This window comes from Notamacropus eugenii, chromosome 6 (genome assembly GCF_028372415.1).
Source record: "Notamacropus eugenii isolate mMacEug1 chromosome 6, mMacEug1.pri_v2, whole genome shotgun sequence".
NCBI classification, from domain to species: domain Eukaryota; kingdom Metazoa; phylum Chordata; class Mammalia; order Diprotodontia; family Macropodidae; genus Notamacropus; species Notamacropus eugenii.
Genome location: NC_092877.1, coordinates 121,902,762 through 121,929,968, shown reverse-complemented (window position 1 = coordinate 121,929,968; position 27,207 = coordinate 121,902,762). Strand labels below are relative to the sequence as shown.

Sequence of the window (27,207 nt, the reverse complement as noted above, 5' to 3'; positions counted from 1 at the left end):
TCTACCTACTCAGGTTTTAAAAGATAACCCATTTATTTTTTTTACAAGTGCAGATTTTTTAGCGAAAGTTTATGAATGGTCAGGCTGTCGTCATTACCTTTGTCACTGAATACCCACATGGAATAACTGACGAGCATGGGCTCTTTGCCATGGCAAAGAAAAAGTGGTGATGACTTTTTAAGAAATCCTTCTGTAGTTATTATTTGGTTAGAGGGGGTTGGGACCCAGTGCAGACCAATTTCAGATCTCATTTGGGGAACTCTCATTGGACACTCTTTCTGTAATGTTTCACACCTTGCAGCCTTTAAGACCTGGGCCTGACAGTGTTCCCTTGATCAGCATGGGCTTGAGTTCATGGACCTGGTATCTAATATTTGGGAATAGCCTCTTCCTAACAATCCAGGTAATCTAATTAATAATATTCTCTCATTGCAGCTGTACTTGATGTTCTGAAAGTAATGTTTGCAAGTTTGCCTTGACTCACTGTGATTTCAGTTGACTCTTCATGATTCTAATGGGCATCTCTCCTCACCCATAGGGTGGTCTCTGTAGTTGTTCCTCACATTGGTGGAAACATTCCTACTAGGTCATATTTCCTGGTTCCACAGGGCCTGCCCAACCTTTCACTGGAGCTAATACAACAGGTATCCCTTTTGGGCTGCATCCCTAGAACTGAGTCATGTTTTGTAGGTACTACAAAATGACAGGGAGTGTGAAAGGGACATTCTACTAATTCACGAACAGAACGGCCTTAAGTAGTTGGTGGAACCATTCCACAACTTGTGCTTTTGAATTGTAGGTGGAAGTATGGCACTTTTAGAATTGAAGATCTGCCAAAAAATACGTAAAGGGTGGGTTACAAAAAAGAAAGTTCTACTTTGAGAGTCATGTTCTGGGTAGTCAACTATCATGTCCTGTATCAAAGCTTATGAAATTCTGTGTCTATACTTCTTCTACCAAGCAGTAATTTTCTTTTTCCTGTTTGATGGTGATTCTTTTTCCATTCTGATATGATCCTCTAGGTAGGAAAGGTGAGCCATTGGCTTCTCCCAGGTAAGGAATCTCTCCTAAATTCATAGCCTTCAAAAGCCCTCATACTTTACCAACTGGTTGGGAAGTATTTTTGCATAGAACGCTAAACAAGAGTCAAGACAACCTGACATTGTAACTTGTGGAATCATTTTCTCATTATTTATCCTGGTTTTGAGGACTGACATATGCAAATTTTCTTCATTAACATGTAGGCAGTATGACATGGTATGGAGAGATAGGAAGCCCTATGGTCAAGCCTCTCCTCTGGCATACAGGCTTCACATTCAAGGCTGCTTCAGCCTAGAAGTCACTTTTTTTCTAGGATACATGAACTCTTTCAGGTGCAGAGAAAAGTCATTGCTAGAGAGGATTTCCTAGAGTTTCTTATACTAGTGAAGTCACAATTCCTGCCACTATCACCATCCGTTGTGAAGGTGCTGCCTGAGAGTGTTAAAAATTGGAAAGGTAAAAGTTTCCATGCCAATCAGCTAAAGCACTGGCTCCTTAGTGGCCAATGTACCTTCACCTTAGGCCACATATATTGAACATGCAATATCAAATTTAAAAAAAAAACACTCTCATCTCCCAAATAATGGTATTTAGCCAATATCAATGAACCTATTTGTCTGCTTTAAAAATTCAAATTTTTGCTTACCTACTATCAATAATAGGGCAATAGCCTATATTTCATAGTTAACCAAGTCACACTGTTAAAGACAAATAACATTTCTTATTAGCAGTAAGTAAACAAAGAATCCTCATAACTTTAAACACCAACCCATTTACCTTCAGACAAATATAAAAAATGGTGGAGTGGCTGTGTACTCCTGACATGGAAACCATGAAGGAACCCCAGCCTTACCTAACACATCACTGTAAAACTGATCCCAATCCTTAACATCAAAATTCTGAAACCAAAAGTCATAATAAAGGAAGAAAAGCATATTTTTCACCCTCTTCATGAATGTCATCTTGTCAGTCAATTCTGACAAGACCACAGGCACATAGGAAGGGGGGGAAGGGAGTCCTCCACAGTATTTTTCATATGTATTGCCAGTAGTGAACCGAAGAGTATAGACAACAGGTATTCCAAGGACCTCAGCTATGAGCTCAGCACAAGGACCAAAAGCATCTGAAACAACAACGTCATATCTGGCTTCCTTCAGTGTCTTCATAAGCTTCCTGTTCACAACAACACTCTCACAAAGCTGTTTGAAAACTTTTGAATATTCAAAAAGTATATCTTGCATCTTTTTAGCATACTCCCAAGGGGAAAGTCTTGACATCTCATACACCCATTCCTTAATCCATTTATCAAAATAAGTAACAACATCTTCTTTAGTGAATGACACAGGATACACCTCAAAGCTGAGAAGAGATGTTTTGTTAGAAGCAATAAGAATGGAAGCCGTAGATGTCAGGACAGTCACCTCATGGCCCCTCTGTGCCAGCTCATCCAAGATTGCCTTCATATTTATCCAATGACTATATTCCATAGGCCACACAAGAACTTTTCCACAGAACCCACAAGTAAAGCAACACAACTGCAGCAGCAAAAGAGCTGCAGCCCACTTCTCAGATTTCATGGTGGTCCTTTTACGGAATCACTGGATTCCCCCTATCAGGTGCTATGGGTTATATCATGAAAGGAACTGGCAAGGAAGTTAAAATGTAATTGGGATTTGTGAAGTCCTTAACCAAAAAGAAAATCTTTAATCATAGTTACAGGTGGAAAAGAAAAGCAGATTTGGCAAGAGGTCAATGCATGGCATGAACTTTAGTGCCAAAGGAGGACATTTAGCTAATTGTACAAAAGTCTTCATTCCAAACAAAGTTAAACATTCACCTTCTATGTTGCCACTCTAATCAAGAGTTTTCTTCAGAGTCTGTGGAATGGTTTTATTTAGGTTTTAAAAGATAACTCCATTTCCTTTTACTTTTTCTTCTATAGGTACAGATTTCATAGTGGATTTGCACGAGTGGTGAAGTTATCTTTATTGTCTTTGTCCTTGAATGTCCAGATGGGGACTAGCATATGTTCCTTGCTATGCCAGAAAAAAACTGTTGATGAATTTTTAAGACATCCTCCTGTAGTTGTTACTGGGTTTGAGGGGGTTGTAGCCCAGCAAAGGCCAATTTCAGATCTCATTGAGAGAGCTCTTGTTGTAAACTCTTTCTCTATTGCTTCAAACCTTGTGGCCTTTAAGACCCGGGAATGACATTATTCCCTTGATCATCATTAACTTCAGTTCATGGACTGTGACCTGGTATCTAATATTTGAGAACAGCCTCTTTCTAACATCCCAGGTAACCTCATTAATAATCATCTCCTGTTCTAGCTTTACTTGATATTCAGCCAAAAATGTTTGAAATATGACTTTATCTCACTGTGTTTTCAGATGACTTTCCATTATTCCAAAGGGCATCTCTCCTCACCCATAGAGTGCTCTCTGTAGTAGTTCCTCACTTTGTTGGAATCACTCATACTGGCTCACATTTCTTGTGCCACTGGGTCTGCCCACCCCTTTACTGGAGCTAATACATCATTAGCACCCTTTTAGGGCAGCATCCCTAAGGAACTGGAGTCATGTTTTGTAGGTACTACAAAATGACAAGGAGTCTGAAAGGAACGTACTACTAATGCATGTACACATAGAATGGCCTTAAGTAGTTGGTAGAACTATTCCACACCTTCTCTTTATGAGTTGTAGGTGGCAGTATAGTAGTTATAGAATTGAAGATCTGCAATGAATACTTAAAGAATGCAATAAAAAAAAATTCTATTTTGAGAACCATGCTCTGGGTTGTCAACTAACGTGCCCAACACCAAAGCTTATGAAATTTTTAGTCTATACTTCTTCCATCAAGCAGAAATTTTCTTTTCCCTTTTTTTGTAGTGATTCTCACTCCAAAATCCTTATCCACGAATGGGGAACCTGGGGTTTCAAGGCCACTTGTGGCCCTCTACATCCTCAAGTTCTGCCCTCTGACTAAATCCAAACTTTAAAGAACAAATTCCCCTAATACAAGGATTTGCTATGCAAAACTTGTACAGCGTCAAAACACTCCACCCAAGGACCTAGAAGGCTGTAGTCATATTTTCCATATTTTCTCATAGATCTCTAAACAATAATCAGGACAACCTGACTTTGTAACTTGTAGAATCATCTTCTCATTCTTTTTCCTGGTTTTTGAGAACTGACCAGTGCCAAGTTTTCCTAGTTTACTGTGTAGGTAGTGTTATAGAGAGAGTCAGCCTTGAAGATAGCAATCCGTATTCTCAAGCCCCTTCTTTAGCACACACAGCCTGCATGTTTCAAGGTGCTTCAGCTAGATGTCACTTTGTTCTAGGTGACCTGAACTCTTTAAGTTGTAGAGAAGGTGCATTGCTAGAGGGAGTTTCCTGGAATTTCCTATACTGGTGAAGTTACATGTCTTAGACTATCCCCATACTTTTTGCAGGTATTGCCCAAGCCTTTGAAAATCTGCAGTACATCCTGAAGTACATCCTTTTAAGGGAAGTAATCTCTAGCTTCAGTTATTCCCTTTCCCCCAGTACACACATTAGACTCAGGAACTTGCTAATTCTCCATAGATGTCCTGGAAATCATGAACTAACTACTCCTGTGAAAGTTGTGGAAACAATATTGGATGGAGATACTTAGGACACTTTAACAATTAAAAGTATGATCTTAGGAAGGAAATATTTCTAAGGATTACATTTTTGGGAAAATGAGTTTTTGATGACACGCTTGTTATAAACCTCAAGTGCTACAAAATATTTCCACAACATCCAATGTGTACTTCTGTACCTCTTACCCACATGCCAACAGCTACATGTATACACATAAAACATATCCTATGTACAATTCTATGCGTACATATTATACACACATATCCTTTACACATATGGATGTATATATAGATGTCCTCTAAAACTCTAAGTAGCAGACATATATACGCATTAACAAATCAACATGTATCCGAAATAACAAATATATCCAAAAATACTGAGTGCTTCAAAAATCTTAATGTAGGTTTAAGCTTTGATAGTTTAAAACTCAGGTTTTAAATTTTAATAGCTTAAAACTTTATTAAGATTTTCTGACCCACATGCACATAAACATATACATATACTTCCTAAATAGCAAACGCATCCACATCAGGATATATGTACATGTATATGCCCATATATCAGTATGTGGATACGTTTGCTAATTACATTTATTTTTATTTGCAACTTCAGTCCTTCCACAACCAAACTAAATGAATCTGTACTGCTTGTTGCAAGAGAACTCTCAAAGAGGCATTTCCAATAAGATGGGGGTGAAACAAGGGTGCTCATTATCACCACTGCTGTTCAATATGGAACTAGAAACATTAACTTTACCAATGAGAGAAAAAAAGAAATTGAAGGAGTGAGAATAGCAAAGAAGAAATTAAGTTACCACTCTTTGCAGAGGGTATGATGATCTAATTAGAGAATCAAGTAAGAAACTATTTGAAATAATAAACAACTTCAGCAAAGTTGCAGGATACAAAATAAACCCACAGAAATCACCTGCATTTCCATATATCACCAACAAAGTGCAACAGTATGAGATAGAATGAGAAATTCCATTTAAAGTTACTGTAGACACTATAGGATATTTGAGAGTCTACCTGCCAAAACCAACCCAGGGACTATATGAACACCAATACAAAACACGTCACACAAATAAAGCCAGATAGATGCAGTAGAGAGCACAACTGAGATGGCCTGAGGAGCAGCTAAAATTATCTCCTCTTCTCTAACAACTCTCCTCATTGCAAAGAATATTCTTTAGAAATCCTTATTAGCTCATGTTAAATTATGAGCCTATGACCAGTTTCTTTTCTTAGGGACAGCTGAGTAGCACAGGACTGGAGTCATCAGACTTATATTTGAAGGAAACCTCAGAAAATTACTAGCTGTGTGAACTTGGGTAAGTCATTTAACCTCCAGTTACCTCAGTTTCCTAATCTGTAAAATACCTTTCAGGGTCAATGCAAGGGAAAAATGAGATAATATCCGTGAAGTATTTAGCACAGGGCCTGGCACATAGTAGGTGCTATATTAGATGTTATTTATTATTACTATTATTCCTTTTTATGGTCAGAATAAGTAGAATAAACACTATACTACAAGCTTTACGAATATTATGTCATCTGATCCTCACAATGATCCTCCAAGGCAGGTGGTATTATTATCCTCATTTTACAATTGAGGAAACTGAGGCAGAGAGAGGTTAAGTTTCTAATAATTGCCCAAGGCCAGATTTGAGCTCAGGTTTTCATGACTCTAAGAGTCAGGGATCTACCCTACTGCACCTGACTACCTCAAAATCATTCATTTAGAGTAGGAGTTCTTAACCTGGGATTCTTGCATCCCCACTGTTCCAGAAACAGATTTATTTCATGGGGATGGTCTGTGAACTTGGATGGGGAAAAATGCATCTTTATTTTACTAATCTCTAACTGAAATTTAGTATTTCCTTCAAGTATGAATTTAAAAGCAGTAACAAAATCATTCTGAGAACTCCATGTTTTGCACAAGATTTTCAAAGAATCTATGACACAAATGGTTAAGAATGATTAAGAATGGTTAAGAATCTCTAATTTAAAGGGTAACTCTAGGTTACTGTAGGAAGAAATATAGGTAGGAAAACATATTTCACTTTTTCAGTTAATTCTTTTAGATTGCCAAAATAATCATAACTAAAACGTATAAGGGGTGAGATGTGAAAAAGGCATTTGTGCCAAAATCTTGGTTGTCCACTATGCAATGGACTTGTGCTGGTAAGGGAAAAGGGAACATGTCAACACAAATATTTGCGATCACATTGCTTAAACACATTTCCACATGGATAAACAAAACAGGGTCAATAGTCTCCTAAAACAGGGTCACTATGCATTAAACAAGTCAATAAACTTTGCTAACAATCAACCTAAGGAGAATAAGTAGGTTCTGGAAACATCATCCAGAACTACAGGAAATCAGACTTTAGAAACCCTTTCCTGTGTCATTCATGTAAATCTGCTTTTTTTCTGTCTTGTATGGATTCAAATTATACGTTGTGAAGCAAAAGTATACCTCAGTTACATACATTTCAGGGAAAGCAACGTCATTTTGACACAAATTTTCTGTATCTGACTGCTGCTGACCAATATAACTCCTCACAACATTAAACTTCTACTCTTTCACATAGGTCAGGCAATCATTGACCAGGTTTGACACGGAAACTAGGCCACGGGCTTACCTAACACATCACTGTAAAACGGATCCCAATCCTTCACATCAAAATTCTGAAACTAAATGAAGAAAAGCAAATTTTTCATCTGTTCCATAAATATCATCTTGTCAGTCAACAATGTTAAGGCTACAAGTACATAGGATGGAGTGGATAGGAGACCTCCACAGTATTTTTCAATGGTATTGCCTATACTGAAGCACAGATTGCAGACAAAGAGTATTCTAAGACTCTCTACTACGAACTCAGCACAAGAACACATAACATCTGCAAGAATAACTCCATATTTCGTCTTCTTCCATGTCCTCATAAGGTCTTTGATCACAACAACGTTCTCACAATACTGTTTCATAAGCCTTGAACTCTTCCAAAGCATTTCTTGCATGGCTGAACCATATTTTAATGCTGAACATTGACAACTAATAATGAAGCCAAATCCTCTTGATTTTTCGCTGAAGGAAAAACCTCAGCATAGAAACCTGATGAATTACCAGGCTCAACAGAAATAATAGCTGAGGGTGTCAGCACAGTCACCTCATGGCTCCTCTGTACCAGCTGATCCAGGATGGTCTTTAAAGTGATCCAGTGACTATACTCCATAGGCCATACCAGAACCTTCCCACAAGAACCACAGCTAAAGTAACAGAGCTGCAGCAGCAAAAGAACTGAAACCCACTTAGACCTCAAGGTTATCCCTGTTTTATCCCCTACTAAATTTATTCCATCATGAATTCCTGGTGCTATCACCAAAGGAATCAAAAAATATTAACTGATATCTCTAAATTCTTTATCCAAATAAGGAAACTTCATGCAAGGAGTCAATAGATAGCATAGCTTTAGTGTCATTGGAGGATGACAGTGTGGAAATATGTTCAGGGCCCTCATTTTTCAGCTAAGGAAACTGAGGCTTAAATAACTTGCCCGCAGGTTTCAGCCCCATTATTCATCTTAGACTTTTCCTTCTTCCCCAACAACATGTCATAGACAACAAGTCTGTGCTGTACTCAGATATCTGATGGAAGGCCAGTGTGAAACAGGTCTGAGTAGCATCTCATCTTATCGCATGTTCTGTATGCTGTCTTCTAGTTGTAAAGAGTATTCTTTATCAAACTGCATTAGGATACCTTAACTTCTTTCCCTATGGCTTATTTGTTTGTTCTCTTGGCAAGGTGGTAGGTTTATCACAAAGTCATTCATTTAGAAGGTAACTGCTGCTAAATGTAGAAGTGGAATGTGATTAAAACCACGTTTACTTTACTTTTTGCAGATTCTCAAAGTAACTCCAACTCATTTTTTTAAATGAGTAGGGTGATAACACAATCTCTCAGGTAGCTTCTAGAACAAAAGTTAAGTAATTCTCCTCCAATTCCCCTTGTTTCTAGCCTCCAATCAAGCTTGACCATAGCAGTTAAGGCCCAGAACTGCTGGATGCCACAGATCCAACTACTGCTAGGCATTTCTAACGGTCTATTACAAATACCTGTGCACTGAACATCCTCAGATCAAGGCAAAGGGGGTTGTCCACAGTGGGGAGAATGACAAACACAAGGGTATTGTCATTATATTGATTCAATGTTTTGCCCCAGATGTACAAAAAGGACTCAATACGCTTTACTTCCATGTCTATTAAAAAAACCAAATTAAACACAAAAAGCAAAACCAAACCTTAACTAGATTAAACAGTTTCCGGAAATAGCACCTAGAATAAGTAGAACTTTTCCTTTGGAAAACCAAATGCCCTCAACAAGGCTGGCAAGCCAGTTTAGCTGAAGCAGCAAAGAACTTTGAGAGAGGACTAGGGCATGGGCATGTAGGTAAACTTATCACCTCCACCGTGACCACCACCTCTCCTCAGCCCAGGATGGAAACAGCCTAGGACTGAGAGACCAAGAGTCCCAGGATTAGCAGCATCCCCTGCCTTTGAGAGCACTGGTAGTACCTCCACTCTTGCCTCCAGCCCTGACTCTCAGCTTTCCCTGAGGGGAACAACCCCTGTGAAGAAGATACCCAACATGCTTGCCATCATCAGAATCAATGGAAGCTTAATTGCCATCAACACACAGAGAAGTCTAAGACATCAGAATAGGAATGTATGCCACACCAGCTCCAACAACCACTGTCCAGGAAATCAATTTCTGTGGTGCAAGCTGGTGATGAGGGGCAGGTAGGTGTCTCAGTGGATAGAGTGCCAGGCCTGAAGTCACAAAGTCTCATATTATTGGGTTCAAATCTGATCCCAGACACTTACAAACTGTGGGACCTTGGGCAAGTCATTAATGCTATTCTCCTCAGTTTCCTCATCTGTAAAATGAGCTGAAGAAGGAATTTGCAAATCACCCATATCTTGGCCAAGAAAATCCCAAATGGGATCACAAAGAATTGGACGTGACTGAATGACTCAACAACAACAACAAAACTGGTGTCTGCCTCTACAGGAGCTCTCATTCCTGCTTCTCCACTTCTCAGACCCCACGGCCACTTCATCCAGGATGGACTTTAAATTGAAGCAGGAACTCTACTACATGTTCCTACCAGGACCTTCCCATAGGACCCAGAGCTGCAGCAGCCAAAGAGCTGAGACCCACTTCTCAGACCTCATGGTTATTCCTGCTTTACCAGCTACTACCCTCATTCCATCAAGATTTCTTGGATGTATCACCAAAGAAGCCAATGAAAAGGTTAAAATTTAACTTATATCTCTAAATTCTTTATCCAACAAGGGAAGCTTAAGTTTTATAACAGGGTATAAAGAGGCCATGACTAAGCAGGGAGTCAATACATGGCAAAACTTTAGGCTCAGTGGAGGATACTTATGTGGTATGGAAGTTTCCAGACTGTACAAAGTTCAATGTCCCTATTATGTATTGGTACTTTGAACAGGGACTGTAATAGAAGAGTTAATTTGATCTGGGTTTAAATATTAACACTACTTAAATAATCACATTCTTTCCTTCTTTAAAAACACCCAGATTTTATTGTGAAATGCATCCTAAACCTTGTTGCCATTAGATTTCAGGAGGAGCTAGCTACCTTACTAGTATTGTCCTCCCAGAAGTACCTGAGAAAACTGAGTCCACAATTGCCAGTGTCCGCTGGACTGGATCCCTCTGCAACCTGTGCATGGCTGGAGCTGGACAGAGAAGTCTAGAAACAGGAGAGTCAGGAATCGCACAGAGGTTTAATTCAACGTGAGGGAAACAGCTCTCATGAAAGGAGGAAAATTAGACACATGTGCTGGGGTCTGCCCAGTACTTATACCAATGCCAATTGGGGTCTCTCAATACTTATACCAATGATTGCAGTGAGCTGTAGCCCTGATAATGAAGGGTAGGAGCTACAGTGTGACCAGTGTGATTCCTAGCAGGGCTTCATGACCAGAACTAGCCTGAACTCAGAGAACAAATGGTGTTAATCAAAGGAATGCACGAATAATATGGTATGATTTTTCCAGAGGATGAGACCATCCAGAGGATGAGTGCAAAGGATTGTTGTTATGTCAAGCTCAGGGAATAGTTTGCTTGCTGGGCATTAGATCTGGAAAACAGGGTGTCTCCTCATATCATGACACCAGTTCATCCCTCAGCTGGTCTTGTTGAGATGCTTGTGGTTGGGATGTGAAGGATTCCAATTCCTGATCCTATTCCTGGAGATTCTGTTGAAAGATCTTCCATAACCTCTCCAGTCCTGGTGACTTTTCAGACCAGTATCCAATATTCTCCCCAGTGAGTATCATAGTGCACACTGTCTTGGATTCAAGGACAATTGACTATGACCTCTCATGTAATAGGTTCAATGAATGAAAAAAATTGGGAATAGCCTCTTCTAAACATCCCAAATGACCTCTTCTTCTAGCAGTACTGGTTCTGGCATAAATTCCTGCAATTTGACTTAGTGAGGGAAAGTGAAAAATGTACTGAGCTTTCAGATAATTTTCAATATTTACAAACGGCATCTGGTCTCACTTATGCATGAGTTTGTGTCTATAGATGTCACTCATGTTGGGAATATTAATATTGGCTCATACTTTTAGTTCTACTGGGTTTACCAAGACCCTGAAACCAATTCAACCAGAATCCCTATTGGGTTGCATGCTTAATGTGTTGAGGTGATGTTTCTAGGTACTACAAAATGACAAGGAGTCACCATCACATATCCAATCAGTTGCCACATCTTGCTTTTTTTTTAATCTGCACAGAATCTCTTGAATCTTCCCCATTCTCTCTTCTCACAAATCCTCTTGCACCAATTTTCTCTTTCCACACAGTCACTATTTTAGCTCATTTCCTCCTCAACTCTCATCTCAGCAATTGCAATGACCCTAATTGATCTTCCTTTTTCAAGTCTCTCCCCATTCTAATTCATCCCCACACAGTGATCATGTTTGATTTCCTCAAGTAAAGAGTTGAGTATGTTACTCCCCTACTCAATAAATGACAGTGGTCTTTCTTGCTTTGAAAATAAAATATACCTTCCTCTATGTGTTTTTAAAGCCCTCACGACTTCACTCAATTCTATCTTTCAAGACATTATATGTTATTGTCCTTTCCACACTCAACAATGTAGACCACAGGCAGAAAAACATGGGCACATGAGGCTCATGATACTAACAAGTGCCATCTGAACCAGTTTAAAATGTATTTGGAAAATATTTAATAAAATAAATAAAATATCACAAAATGCAGATAATACTATGGAATCTTGGCTTCTCTGGGCATGCCCAGTTCCAACATACAGTGAAATTCCCTTAAGAGAAGTCTTTTGAGCATGTCCAGTTTATCTAACATGATCTAATCCTGGTAAATCCTCTACCACATGGGAGGAGTAGGTTCCTTTGAATGACTATCTATGTATTTAAATCTGGCAAAGTGGAGCCATTTGCTCTTTTCAGCCCCTTTTTTCCTCCGCTGTTCAGTTTTGCCCTTTTTAGTGACTCCTATCTGCTGTATCCAGCATGGACACCATGACCTGTGAAGGGTAGGACAATACTTCCCTTGTTCCTCCTCTTTTGCCTTTGTCTTAGAAACAGGCCTGAGTTTCTTTCTTGTCTTCAGCTTCAAGTGCTGAAGGTGATCCCATGGTTCCAGGTCTTGGTGACAATGGTACCAGAATTGCAGGCATGGTGGTAAAGTGTAGCCAGTGGGGCCAGCATGGAAGCCCTGAGAAGTCAGAGTGACTGAGACTCAAGTCCTGGGGGGACTTTGGACTTCAAACTGGATCCTCCTCCATAGGAGCTGAGCCAAGCTATGAACCTAATCACTTTCCCCACCCAAGAGACTAAGGCATTGCACATAGAGGATTATGCTTTGGATGGGTTGGGGGTGTAATTTGGTATATTTTGGATCATACTTTTCAGAGTAAATATTTCCGTGCAAAAGCTAATCTATTTGTAAGTAGTGGAACTGGGATGCAAGGGACCTGTCTTGAAATTGAGTGAACTCCATTGGTGAGGACTAGTGTCATTTGTCAAAGCATGGATACCTTTTCAATCCCATTAACAATACTAGAATACCCTGGCAAAGAAAGAAAAGCTCATACCCCTGGCCTTCAGGTGGTGAGGTTGATGAGAGTGTGTGTTCCAAATCCATTTTCAAACAAAGTCAAGTACATGATATTCTACAAACGGTGTAAATAATACATACAGGTATATGTATACATTATGAAATATATATTATAGACAGGTATATACATGTGAGTACATATGATATGTATTATAGAGGGAGCTAGATGGCTTAGTAGATAGAACATTGGACCTGGAGTCAGGAAGACCTGAGTTCAAATGTAGCCTCAGATACTTCCTAGCTGAGTGCCCCATGGTAAGTCACTTAACCTACTGGACTTAATCTCCTGGAGAAGGAAGTGGCAAGTCACTTCAGTATCTTCCCCCCAAAAAAAACCCATAGACAACACTGGAACGTTTTGGTCTACCAAGTCCCAAAGAGTTGGACATGACTGAACAACAACAATATAGATTATAACATGTATTTTATATGCATATATGTATATGTATATACACACATGTGGATATTATATACATAAAATGCAAAGTAATTTAAGAGTAGGAGTGCAGACATTAGTGATAACTGAGAATGTGAGAAGGGATTCTCCATGGGACCTGATGTTTTCAATACTGCAAAGTAGAAAACGTGGTTTTATGTTCAGTTTAAACTTATCTATTACTTTGCCACATCTTTTATAATACCTTTGCATCCTTTTTTCAAGAACTCTTAGCTAAATCAATTCAATTCAATATTGAGAAGAAAAATTTCTCTTAGTATGAAACTATATACTTGGGAAAAAGAATAATTTTTTAAGCCCCAATTTACACGAGGGACTGGCTAAGCACCTTACAATTATTATCCGATTTGGTCTTCAACAATAATATACAATGAGGTAGGTGCTCTTGCTACCTCCATTTTATGGATAAGGAAACTGAGGAAGATAGAAGTTAAGTGAGTTGTCCAGGATCAGAGAGCTCCTAAGGGTCCAAGGCTGGATTTGAACTCAGGTGTTCCTGAATATAAGCCAAGCACCCTCACCTATTGTGCAACCTAACTGCTTGAAATGCAGGGTACCACACATTACTTCTGCCTGTAAGGACTGTAGTGGTTACACAAAGGACACATGGAATAAATGAAATAACCAGCCAAGTAAGTAAATAAATAATACCTATAAATGAATGATCAAGGCAAATAAATCTTATACCCCAGAGGGAAATGAACTCACTGTCGGCTCAATTAATCTAGGAAGGATTCTTGGAGGTGAGACTTCTCCAGTTGTATTTTTCCCCCAACTTTCTACTGTACACCACATTCACTTGGTTCAGGGGCAAAAGTTAAATACCTTCTCTCTTTAAAATCAACTGTGATCAATTGCTGCTTGTCTGATGTCTCTTCTTCTTTCTCTCAACTTCAGGCACTAACAATCTCACTGACAACCTTTGCCTCCTGGAGGCCAGTTGTGATTTGAGCCTTATACTTTAGACTTCTTTACACCCTTGCATGAAGTGATGCGAGTTTTTTGGAATCTTACTGCCCTTTCTCAACTTTTGATAAATGAAAGGACCCTGACAAGAGATTCTTTGCTTTATAAAAATAAAAAGGCTTAAATAATGGAATAGTTTCTGAACTGCATCCTATCATGGTTTTCCAGTGGCAGCAGGACAAGGAAGAAAGACAATCATCAAGCACAGTAACAGCCCAATGTCTTGTCTTGTCGTGTCCTCCAAAGATTTACAATTCTCTCTTTCCTTCTATCAAAGGCTCAGAAGGAGAAAGGTATTTCTATCAAAGAATTCCCCTCTGGCTTTGGTCTTTTCCCAACTTTCTGGTTTTCTCTCGTAGTATTCCTTTACCTTCCCTAACCTCTCTAGACCATCACATGTACAAGAGTGTTCCTAAACATATTCTGAAGAAAATTTCAGTAGTTGAAGGTCAACTCAAAGACATCTTGTTATTAATGAGTTTGGCACTAGGAGGGAGGGGGTTTCTCTCATGATTCCAATGTTAACCTTAAGATCGTCTTTTAGATTTTATTCACAGATGCTATTATGTGATTGGAGGGAACATTTTACGTATGTGGGGTCTAGGTCCATATACTTTGGTTTATGATGTAATCTTTGCTACCACCTTCCCTGAAATCTTAGTCACTCTCACTCTGGGTTCTGTCCCTAGAAGTAACGTTTTTCTCTGGATAATTTGCTCTGCATTTTGTTCTATAAGTTCTTTTTGGATCTTCAGTTCTCCTTGAGATCAGCTCATGCTGGCATCTTCCTATACTTATCTCTGTCTTAGCATCCAATTATAGGAGCCTGAAGGAATGTTAAAGATCATCTATTCCAGTGCCCCTATTTTACAGCTAAGGAAAGTGAGTCCCAGATAGGCTAAATAACTTGCCCAAAGGTTTCAGCCCCATTAATCTTCTTAGACTTTTCCCTCTTCCCCCATAACACGTCATAGATAACAAGTCTCTGCTGTACCCAGGTGTCTGATCAGGGGTCAATGTGAAACAGGTGTGAGTAGCATCTCATGTTACTGTTTGTTCTGTATACTGTCTTCTAGCTGTAAAGAGTATTCTGCATTAAACTGCATTAAGATACATTAAGTTCTTTTCCTGTGGCCTATTTATTTGTTTCCTTTGCAAGGTGGTAGGTTTATCACAAAGTCACTCATATAATAGGTAACTGCTGTTAAATGTACAAGTAATATGGGCAGGGAAATATGATTGATACCTCTTCTTTTACTTCTTACTGATTGTTAAAATAATCCTAACTCATTTTTTAAAGGAGTAGGATGCTGAAATTATCTCTGAGGTCTCTTCTAGAACATAAGTTAAGTAATTTGCCACCAGTTACCCTTCATCTTACCAGTTAAGATCTAGAAAAGTTGGATGCCACAGATCCAAGTATTGCCGGGAATTTCTATTGGTCTAGTACAAATACCTGGGCACTGAACATCCTCAGGTCTAGGCAAAGGGGGCTATCCACAATAGACAGAGTGTCATACACAAGGGTTTGTAATCATATTGAATAAATATATTTCCCCAGATGTACAAAGGGGACTCAACATGCTTTCCCTCAATGTCTATTAAAAAACCCAAATTAAGAATATGCATAAAATCTTTAGTACATAAAACAGTTTCTGGGTATAGTATCTAGAATAGGGAGAGCTGCTACTTTGGAAAACCGAATGCCATTGACAGGGCAGGCATGCCAGCTTAGCTGAAGCAGCAAGGCACCTTGAGAGAGGGTCAGGCCATGGCAGGTAGGTAAACCCATTTTCCTCAAGTTGACCACCATCTTCCCTCAACCCATGATGGACAGCCTAGGATTGTGAGACCAAGAGTCCCAGAATTAGCAGTATCTCCTGCCTCTTAGAGCACTGGTATTTCTTCTAGCCAGTCCCTTCTCCCTCAGTCTCCCAGCCTTCCCTGAGGGGAACAGCCCTTGTGACGAAGATACACCATTCTTGCCACTCTCAACATCAATAGAAGCTTAGATGCCACCAACAGAAAGAGAAGTCCAAGAAATCATATAGCAGTAATGCATGCCACGAAACAAGCCCTCCTTTCAGACAAGCTCCAACAGCTACTGTCCAGGAAATAAAATTTTGCGGAGATGCAATCTGATGATGAGAGGCAGGTAGGTGGCCCAATGGATAGAGTGCCAGGCCTGAAGTCAGAAAGCTCCATCTTCTTGAGTTCAAATGTGGCCGCAGACATCCTAGCTGTGTGACCCTGGGCAAGTCATTAATCCTGTTTATCTCAGTTGCCTCATCTCTACAATGATCTGGAAAAGGAAATGGCAAACCCCACTAGCATGTTGGCCAAGAAAATTCCAAATAGGGTGAAAAAGAGTTGGACAAGATTAAAATGACTCAATAACAACAAACCTGGTGCCTGCTTCTTCAGGAGTTCTAATCCCTGCCTCCTCAATGGTCACAGCTACTAAGGGACTCAGAAAGTAAGTGGTCATCACCAAAGTGCTGTCAGAGGGTTCAATATCAGAAATGGATTTGTTCTGTATTGGTGGCAATAACATCAAAGAGGAGGCATTATCACTTGCTTCCATACTCCCCACCCTTCCATCTCACTAAGACAATGAGGCCTCTTACTCTGTGCACTGTCTCCTCAACTAAAATGCTCCTGGAGGGCAAACGGCTGTCTTGATTTTCTTTTTAGACCCCGCAACAGAGCATAGCATAATAGGCATGTAATAGGTGCTTAATAAATGCTTTTACAGTCATTTCATTGATTCATTATGCATATTTCCTGCCTTTTCTATTCTGAATGAAGATTCAAACTTAATTCGATTTTACAGCCATTCGATGGCAGTTTTCACGTTTTATGAACAAGAGAGTTATTTTGTCACAAAATTTTCCATATCTGATTATAATTTTAAAAGAATCAAACACTTGATTTTTTTTCATGATATTAAATTCCTCTCCATTCACACTGAGATAAATAAGGATTTCAAGGAATCACTGAACAGGTTTGACATGTAAACCATAAAGGGACCAAAGACTTACCTAAGACATCACTATAAAACTGATCCCAATCCTTCATATCAAAATTCTGAAACCAGAAGTCATAGTAAATGAAATAAAGAACATTTTTCACCCTCTCCATAAATGTCATCTTGTCAGTCAATACTGTCAAGGGTACAGGCACATAGGAAGGAGGGGATGGGAGTGCTCCACAGTATTTTTCAATAGTGTAGCCAAAGGTGAGGTGTAGACTATAGACAAAGGGTATTCCAAGTATCTCTGCTATGAGCTCACCACAAGGACATATAGCATCTGCAAGAACAACTTCATATTTGGCTTTCTTCAATTTCTTGACAAGGTCTTTGTTCAAAACAACATTCCCACACAGCTGTTTTAACAGCCTTGAATTCATAGAATGCATTTCTTGCATGACTGCACCATACTCTAATGGTGAAAGTTTTCTCCACTCATAAATCCAACGTGTGACCAAGTTGTCCACAAATGAAACCAAATCCTCTTGATTTATCACTGAAGGAAAAACCTCAGCATGGAAACCTGATGAATTGACACTGTCCACAAAAATAGTAGCTGAGGGAGTCAATACAGTCACCTCATGGCCCCTCTGTACCAGTTCATCCAGGATGATCCTTAAATTGATCCAGTGACTATGCTCTATAGGCCACACCAGGACCTTCCCACAGGACCCATAGCTAAAGCAGCAGAGCTGCAGCAGCAAAAGAGCTGAAACCCACTTCTCAGAGTTCATGGTTATTTGAACTACTAGGCTCTGTCCAGTGTGAGTTCCTAGTTATATCACCAAATGGCAATACAAAGGTTAAAATTTAACTGATCTCTAAATTCCTTACCCACCAAAGGAACCTTTAGTTTTATAAGGTGGTATGAAGAGGCCTTGTCTAAGCAGGGATATAATAGATGGCAGACCTATAGTGTCAATGGAGGACTCTAAGCTGGTATGGAAATAGCCAGATTGTACATAGTTTAATGTTCCTATTATTTATTGATACTTCAATCAGGGTTTATACAAAAAGGGCTTAATTTGATCTGGGTTTAAATATTAACACTATTTAAAGAATAATTATGTTTCTTTCTTTAAAAGCATGCAGATTTTGTTGTGAAATATACCCTAAATCTCCTTGCCATTAGATTTTAGGAAGAGCTGTCTTACCAGCATTGCCCTCCCAGAAGTAGTTGAGAAAATTGAGGCAGTACTGCCAGTGTCAACTGGACTGGACCCTTCTCCAACCTGTACAGGGTTGAATAGTGCAGGCTAGAAACAGTAGATTCAAGAATCTAATAGAGGTTTGATTTTAAATTGAGGGAAACAGCTTGCAAGCAAGGAGAGAAATTAGACACATGTGCTGGGTCCCTGCCCTGCATAAAAGGGAGTGTGGGTGTGGGAGTGAGGCAGTGTGGGGAGATCTTCCAACTTATAGCACTAATTGCACAGTGAACTGGAGCCCTGATAGTGAGGAGAAAAAGTTAAAATGTGGTAAGTTTACTTCATTATAGGGCTTCATGACCAGAACTAGTCGGAGCTCAGAGAACAACTGTTGCTAGTCAAAGGAATACACTAATAAGGTATGATTTTGCCAGAGGGTGAGATCATCCAGAGGGGAAGTGTAAAGGAATAGTGTTATGCCAAGGTCAGGGCACAGCTTGCTCACTGGGTCTTAGCTCTGGAAAACAGGGTTTCTCCTCATTACTTGACACCAATTGATCCCTCAGATGATCTTGTTGAGTTGCTTGTGGTTGGGGACCTGAAGGAGTTCAATTCCTAATCCTATTCCTGGATATCATATTGGAAGAATTTCCTCAAGCTCTCCAATCCTTGTGACTTTTCAGACCAGGGTCTGATATTCTCCTCAGCGAGAACTGTCTTGGATTCATGGATACCTGACGGTCACCTGCCATATAATAGGTTCAATGATTGAAAAAATAGGAACAGCCTCTTCTAAACATCCCAAATGACATCGTGTTCCAGCAGTACTAGTTCTGGCAGAAATTCCTGCCCTTTGGCTTCTTAAGTGAAAGTGAAAAACAAACTGAGCTTTCAGATACTTTTCAATATTATCAGGAGGTATCTGATATCACCTAGGCATGAGGTGGTATCAATAACTGTCACTCATGTCGGAAATATTCATATTGGTTCATATTTCTAATTTCACTATTGGGTTGCATGCTTAATGTGTTGAGGTGATGTTTCTAGGTACTACAAAATGACAAGGAGTCACCATTACATATCCAATCAGTTGCCACTTCTTGCTTTTTTTTTTTAATCTGCATAGAATCTCTTGGATCTTCCCCATTCTCTCTTCTCACAAATCCTCTTGCACCAATTTTCTCTTTCCACAGTCACTATTTTAGCTCATTCCCTCCTCAACTCTCATCTCAGCAACTGCAATGACCCTAATTGATCTTCCTTTTTCAAGTCTCTCCCCATTCTAATCCATCCCCACACAGTGGTCATGTTTGATTTCCTCAAGTAAAGAGTTGAGTATATTACTCCCCTACTCAATAAATGACAGTGGTCTTTCTTGCTTTGAAAATAAAATATACCTTCCTCTATGTGTTTTTAAAGCCTTCCCAACTTCACTCAATTCTATCTTTCAAGACGTTATATGTTACTATCCTTTCCAAGCTCAACAATGTAGACCAGAGGCAGAAAAACATGGGGGGCACATGAGGCTCGCAATACTAACAAGTGTCATCTGAACCAGTTCAAAATGTATTTAGAAAATATTTAACAAAATACATAAAAACACCATAAAATGTAGATAATACTATGGAATCTTGACTTCTCTGGGCATGCCCACTTCCAATATACAGTGAAATTCCCTTAAGAGAGGTCTTTGAAGATGTCCAGTTTATCTACCATGCTCTATCCTGGTGAATCCTCTAGCACATTGGGGGAAATAGCTTCCTTTGAATGACTATCTATGTATTTAAGTCTGGCAAAGTTGAGCCATTTGTCCTCTTCATCCCCTCTTTTCCTCAACTATACAGCTTCACCCTATTTGGTGATTCCTATCTATTGTACCTAGAATGGACACCATGACCTGAGAAGGGTAGGTCAATCCTTCCCTTGATCCTACTCTTTTCCTCTGCTCCAGAAATGGACTTGATTGTGTTGTTTCTCTGCAGCTTCAGGTGCTGGAGGTGATCCCCTTGAATCCAGAAGTTTAAGCTATGGTGCTCTTGGTACCAGAACTTCAGGCAGGGTGGTGCAGTGCAGCCACTGGGGCCAGCATGGAATCCCTGAGAAGCCAGAATGCCTGGGACCTGAGTCTAGGGAGATTTTGGACTTGGAAATGGATCATGTTCTACAGCAGCTGAGCTAAATTATGAACCTAATCACCTTCCCCTCCCAAGAGACTGAGGCAATACACATAGACAATTATGCTTCCTATGAATTGGGCTTTAAGTTTGTATATTTGGGATTACACTTTTCAGAGTAAATATTTCTGTGTCAAAGGTAATCTATTTGTAGCTAGTGGAACTGGGATACAAGGGACATCTCTTGAAATTGAGTGAACCACATTGGTGAGGGCTAGTATCACTTGCCAAGAACATGGATAACTTTTCAATCCCTTTAACAATACTGGAAAACACTGGCGAAGAAATAAAAGCTAATACACCTGACCTTCAGGTGATGAGGACAATGAGAATGTGTATTACAGTTACATTTTAAAACAAAGTCAAGTACCTGATATTCCACTATGGGGAAAAAATGATGTTGTAAGTAATGCATACATGTATATGTATGCATTGGGGAATAAATATGGAATATATTATATACATTACATATTATATACAATATAATATATATTTTATATTGAATAGGTATACACGTGTGTGTATGTGTACATGTAACATATATTATAGAGTGAGCTAGATGGCTCACTGGATAGAACACTGGGCCTGGAGCAGGAAGAACTGAGTTCAAATATAGCCTCAGATACTTTCTAGCTGAGTGCCCCATGGTAAGTCACTTAACCTATTGGGCTTAATGCCCTGGAGAAGGAAACAGCAAATCACTCCAGTATCTTCCCCACGAAAAATTCATGGACAACACTGTTGTGTTTTGGTCTACCAGGTCCAAAAGAGTTGGGCATGAAATGAACAAAAATAATATATATTATAATATGTTTATATATATATAAACATAGATACATGTATATGCACACATATGGTTATTATATCCACAAAATGCAAAGTAATTTAAGGGAAGGATTGTAGACATTAATAATAACTGAGAGGATGAGAAGGGATTTTCCATGGGATCTGACTTTTTCAATACCACAAAGTAGGAAAAGCAGTTTTATGTTCAGTTTAAACTTCCCTATTATTTTGCCAAACCTTTTATATTGCTTTAGTATTCTTTTTTTCAAGAACTCTGAGTGAAATCAGTTCAATTCAGGAAATATTTAACCTAGAAGAACAATTCCTGTTAGCACAACACTATTTCCTTGGGAAAAAGAACATCTTTTAAAACCCCAATTTATACCAGAGACTGCCTAAGTATTTTACAATCATTATCCCATTTGATCTTCAACAATAACATGCAATGAGGTAGGTGCTCTTGCTATCTCCATCTTATGGATGAGGAAACTGAGGAAGACAGAAGTTAAGTGACTTGCCCAGGATCAGAGAGCTCCTAAGGGTCCAAGGCTGGATTTGAACTCAGGTCGTCCTGAATCTAAGCCAAGCACCCTCATCTACTGTGCCACTTAGCTGCTTGAAACTCAAGGTCCCACACATTACTTCTGCCTACAAGGACTGTAGTGGTTGCACAAGAGACACATGGAATGAACTAAATAACCCCCCAAGTACACAAATAATGATCAAGACAAACAAATCCTACAACTCAGAGGGAAATGAATTCAGTGTAGCCTGAATTAATCTAAGAAGGATTCTTGGAGGTGAGACTTCTCCAGTTGTATTTTCCCCCAACTTTCTACTGTGCCCCACACTCACCTGGTTTAGGGGTAAAAGTTAAGTACTTTCTCTCTTTAAAATCAACTGTGATTAATTACTGTTCGACTTATTTCTCTTCTCTTTCTCTAAATTTCAGGCATTATCAATCCCACCTAGACCCTTTGCCTCCTGGAGACCAGTTGTGATTTAGAGTTCTTTACACAGTTGTATGAACTGACATGAATTTTTTTGGATTCTTGCTGCCCTTTCTCAACTTTTGAAAAATTAAAGGACCCTGATAAGAGATTCTTTGCTTTATTAAGATAAAAATTTTTAATGATGGAATAGTTTCTGATCTGCATCCTCTCTTGGTTTTCCAATGGCAGCACGGCAAGAAAGAAAGACAATCATCAAGTACAGCAACAGCCCATTTTCTTGTCTTGTGTCTTCCAAAGATCGACAATTCTCTTTCTCTCTCCTACCAAAGACTCAGAAGGAGAAAGGTATTTCTATCAAAGAACTCCCCTCTGGCTTTGGTCTTTTCCCAGCTCTCTGGTTTTCTCTTCCCTAACCTCTCTAGACATGTACAGGAGTGTTCCTAAATATATTCTGAAGAAAATCTCAGTAGTTGAAGGTCAACTCCAAGACAACCTGTTATTAATGAGACTGGCACTTGGAGGGAAGGGGTTTCTCCCATAATTTCAATGTTAATCAGTAAGTTTATCCTTTAAATTTTATTCACAGATGATATGCAATTGGAGGGAACATACTTCATATGTGGCATCTAGATTCATTCTCTTTGGTTTATGATATAATCTTTGCTACCACCTTCCCTGAAATCTTAGCCACTCTCCCTCTGGGTTCTGTCCCTAGAAATAATGTTTTCTCTGGATGATTTGCTCTGCATTTTGTTCTGTAAGATCTTCTAGAATCTTCAGTTCTCCTTGAGATCAGCTCATGCTGGCATCTTCCTATACTTATCTCTGTCTTAGCGTTCAATTATAGGAGCCTGAAGGAATGTTAAAGATCATCTCTTTCAGTGCCCATATTTTACAGCTGAGCAAAGTGAGTCCCAGATAGGCTAAATAACTTGCCCAAAGGTTTCAGCCCCATTATCCTTCTTAGACTTTTCCCTCCTCCCCAATAACATGTCATAGATAACAAGTCTCTGCTGTACCCAGATATCTGATCAAGGGCCAATGTGAAACAAGTCTAAATAGCATCTCATCTTATTGCTTTTTCCGTATGCCGCCCTCTTGCTGTAAAGAGTATTCTTTATTAAACTGCATTAGGATACAGTAAGTTCCTTTCCTGTGGCCTATTAATTTCTTCCTTTGGCAAGATGGCAGATTTATCACAAAGTCATTCATTTAGAAAGTTACTGCTGCTAAATGTCGAAGTAATATGTGCAGGGGAATATGATTAGTACCTCTTTTATTTTACTTCTTACAGATTTTCAAAGTAACTATAATTCATTTTTTAAAGTAGTCTGCTAAAAAAAATCTCTGAGATAAATTCTAAAACATAAGTTAAATAATCTGCCTCCGATCACCCTTGACATTAACAGTTAAGTTCTGGAATGGCTGTATGCCACAGATTCAACTACAGTTAGGCATTTGTATTAATCTAGTAAAAACAGCTGTGCACTGAACCCACTCAGATCAAGGCAAAGGGGGTTGTCCACAAGGAGAATGGCAAACACAAGGATTTATAATTATATTGATTATGATTGATTGATTAAAAGTATAGCCCCAGATGTACAAAGAAAACTCAACATGTGTTGCTTCAATGCCTATTCCAAAACCCAAATGTAAAAGAAAACAACCTTAACACGATTAACTAGTTTTTAACAATAGCATCTAGAATAAGGAGAGCTTTTCTTTGGAAAACTAAATGACATTGACAAGGCAGACAAGCAATTTAGCTGAAGAAGCCAGGAACTTTGAGAGAGGGTGAGGCCATGGCAGGTAAGTAAACCTGTTTTCCCATTGACTACCACTTCCCCTCAGCTTATGAGGGAGGCAGCCTAGGACTGTGAGACCAAGAGTCCCAGAATTAGCAGAAACCCCTGCCTCTGAGATCACTGGTACTGCTTCCAGTCTGCTCCCCCTACTCTCCCAGCCTTCACTGAAGGGAACAATCCTTATGAAGAAGATAGTCACCATTCTTGCCACCATCAACACAATGGAAACTTAATTGCCATCAACAGACAAAGAAGCCCAAGAAATCATAGAGCAACAAGGCATGCCACAACACTAGCCCTCCTTCCAGATGAGCTCTAAGAGCTATTGTCCAGGAAATTAGTCTTTGTGGAGATGCAACCTGGTGATGAGGAGCAGGCAGGTGGCTCAGTGGACAGAGTGCCAGTCTTGAAGTCACAAAGGCGCAGCTTCCTGATTTCAAAATCTGGCTCAGGTACATACAAGCTGTGTGACCCTGGGCAAGGCATTAACCCTGTTTACCTCACTTTCCTCATCTGTAAAATGAACTGAAAAATGAAATGGCAAACCACTCTAGTATCTTGGCCAAGAAAATCCAAAATGGGGTCACAGATTGTTGGACTTGACTGAAATGACTCAACCACATCAAACTGGTGCCTGCTTCTACAGGAGCCTTAATCTCTGCCTCCTTAACGACCACAGGGACTAAGAACCTCAAAACTACGTGGTTACCACCAAAGTGCTGTCAGAGGTTTCATTGTCAGAAATATTTTTGTTTAGTATCAGTGACTATTATATTAAAAGGATGCATTATCATGCACTTTTCCACTATTCTACTGGTGCCCTCCCCCCCTCCATCTCACTAGGACCATTAGGCCCCACTTTCCAACTTACAACTGAAACTTACTCTGTGCATTGTCCCCCCCACCCCCTAATAAAATGTTCCTGGACAGCAAGAGCTGTCTTGCTTTTCTATTTAGACCCAAGAATATAATACAATGTTTTGCATGTAATAGGTCCTTAATAAATGTTTTTGTACTCGTTCCTTGATTCATTGTGATTATCTTACTGCTCTTCTGTTTAGATTAAAGATTCAAACTTAGCCTATTTAGCAACCATTCGATGGCAGTTTTATGTTTTATGGATAAGTGAATCATTTTGTCACAATATCTTCCGTATCTGATTGTAATTTAAAAAACACATCTGATTTTTTTCATGATTTTAAATTCCTGTCCATTCACACTGAAACAAATAGGGATATCAGGGAATCACTAAACAGGTTTGATATATAAACCATAAAGATAAGTCAGACTTACTCAATACATCACTGTAAAACTGATCCCAATTCTTCATATCAAAATTCTGAAACCAAAAGTCAAAGTAAATGAAGAAAAGCATATTTTTCACCCTTTCCATAAATGTCATCTTGTCAGTCAATACTGTCAAGGGTACAGGCACATAGGAAGGAGGGGATGGGAGTCCTCCACAGTATTTTTCAATGGTATTGCCCATGGTAAGGCGTAGACTATAGACAAAGGGTATTCCAAGTATCTCTGCTATGAGCTCACCACAAGTACATATAGCATCTGCAAGAACAACTTCATATTTGGCTTTCTTCAATTTCTTGACAAGGTCTTTGTTCAAAACAACATTCTCACACTGTTTTTTTACAAGCCGTGAAGAAAAGAAATGCATTTCTTGAAGAACTGCACCATACTCTAATGCTGAAAGTTTTTTGAACTCATTAACCCAAAGTGCAATCAAATTATCAAAAAGTGCACCCAAGTCCTCTTGATTTGTTTCCACAGGATAAACCTCAGCATGGAAACCTGTGGAATTACCAGGATCCACAAAAACAGTAGCTGAAGGAGTCAGCACAGTCACCTCATGGCCTCTCTGCACCAACCCATCCAGGATGGTCTTTAAATTGATCCAGTGACTGTATTCCATAGGCCATACCAGCACCTTCCCACAGGATCCACAATTAAAGCAACAGAGCTGTAGCAGGAAAAGAGCCGTGACCCACTTCTCAGAGCTCATGGTTATTTGAACTACTAGGTTCTTTCCAGTATGAGTTCCTAGTTGTATCACCAAAGGGCAATATAAAGGTTAAAATTTAACTGATATTTCTAAATTCCTTATCCAACAACGGAAACTTTAGCTTTATTTGATGGTATAAGGAAGTCTTGACTAAGCAGGGAGCCAGTAGATGGCAAACCTTTAGCGTCAAAGGAGGAGCCTTAGCTGATAGGCAAATTGAGAGACTGTACAGAGCTTCATGTTTCCCTTGTTTATTGGAACTTCAATTAGGGATTATAAAAAAAGAGTTTAACTTGATCTGAGTTTAAGTATTAACACTATTTAAATAATAACTGTGTTTCCTTCTTTAAAAGCATGCAGATTTTATTATGAAATACCCCCTAAATCTCCTTGTCCTTAGATTTCAGGAGGAGCTGTCTTACTGGCATTGTCCTCCCAGAAGTAGCTGAGAAGATTGAGTCAGTAATTGCCAGTGTTAACTGGACTGGATCCCTCTCCAAGCTGTGCATGCCTGGAGCTGGACAAAGCAGTGTAGAAACAGGAGAGTCAGGAATCAAACAGAGGCTTAATTTCAAAGTGTAGGGAATAGCTTGCAAGCAGAGAGTGAGATTACACACATGTGTCAGGGCCCTGCCCAAATGGCAAGGGGGGAACCTGTGGACCTGAGGAAGTGTGGTAAGATCTCAATACTTACAGAAATGATTGCACAGTGAACTGGAGCCTTGATAATGAGGAGAAAGAGCTAAAAATGTGACAAGTTGGATTCATCATATGACTTCATGACCAGAACTAGTCTGAGCTCAGAGAACAACTGTTGCTGGTCAAAGGAATACACTAATTTTATAGTATGATTTTGCCAGAGAGTGAGATCATCCAGAGTTTGAGTGCAAAGGATTCTTGTTAGGCCAAACTCAGAGCTCAGCTTTCTTACTGGACCTTAGCTCTGGAAAACAGGGTGTTTTCTCCTATCTTGACACAAGTTCATCCCTCAGCTGGTCTTGTTGACTTGCT

General features: G+C 39.4%; 1 protein-coding gene and 1 long non-coding RNA gene across 7 annotated transcripts in view; one reads left to right on the top strand and one right to left on the bottom strand.

Annotated features, from left to right (window-relative positions):
- Positions 1–26,214, bottom strand: part of LOC140511750 (UDP-glucuronosyltransferase 2A2-like) — a 49,290-nt gene extending 23,076 nt beyond the window's left edge. The window contains exon 1 of one of the 5 annotated variants that reach the window (XM_072620930.1): positions 25,473–26,214. In XM_072620930.1, coding sequence (XP_072477031.1) covers positions 25,473–26,196 — 724 coding nt within the window. In that variant the 5' untranslated portion in view covers positions 26,197–26,214. Of the gene's footprint in view, positions 1–1,894; positions 2,682–17,323; positions 17,978–25,472 lie in introns of those variants that run through there. The other 4 variants (XM_072620933.1, XM_072620937.1, XM_072620938.1 and 1 more) reach the window with 4 other exon arrangements.
- On the top strand, positions 141–22,520 carry LOC140511756 (uncharacterized). 2 transcript variants are annotated; one of them, XR_011969662.1, is made up of 4 exons: positions 141–403; positions 5,914–5,996; positions 7,260–9,979; positions 22,374–22,520. It is a non-coding gene; the product is annotated as an uncharacterized lncRNA (long non-coding RNA). The 2 variants fall into 2 exon arrangements; XR_011969661.1 differs by having other exon boundaries at positions 20,444–22,520.
- Positions 26,215–27,207: the final 993 nt, after the last annotated feature.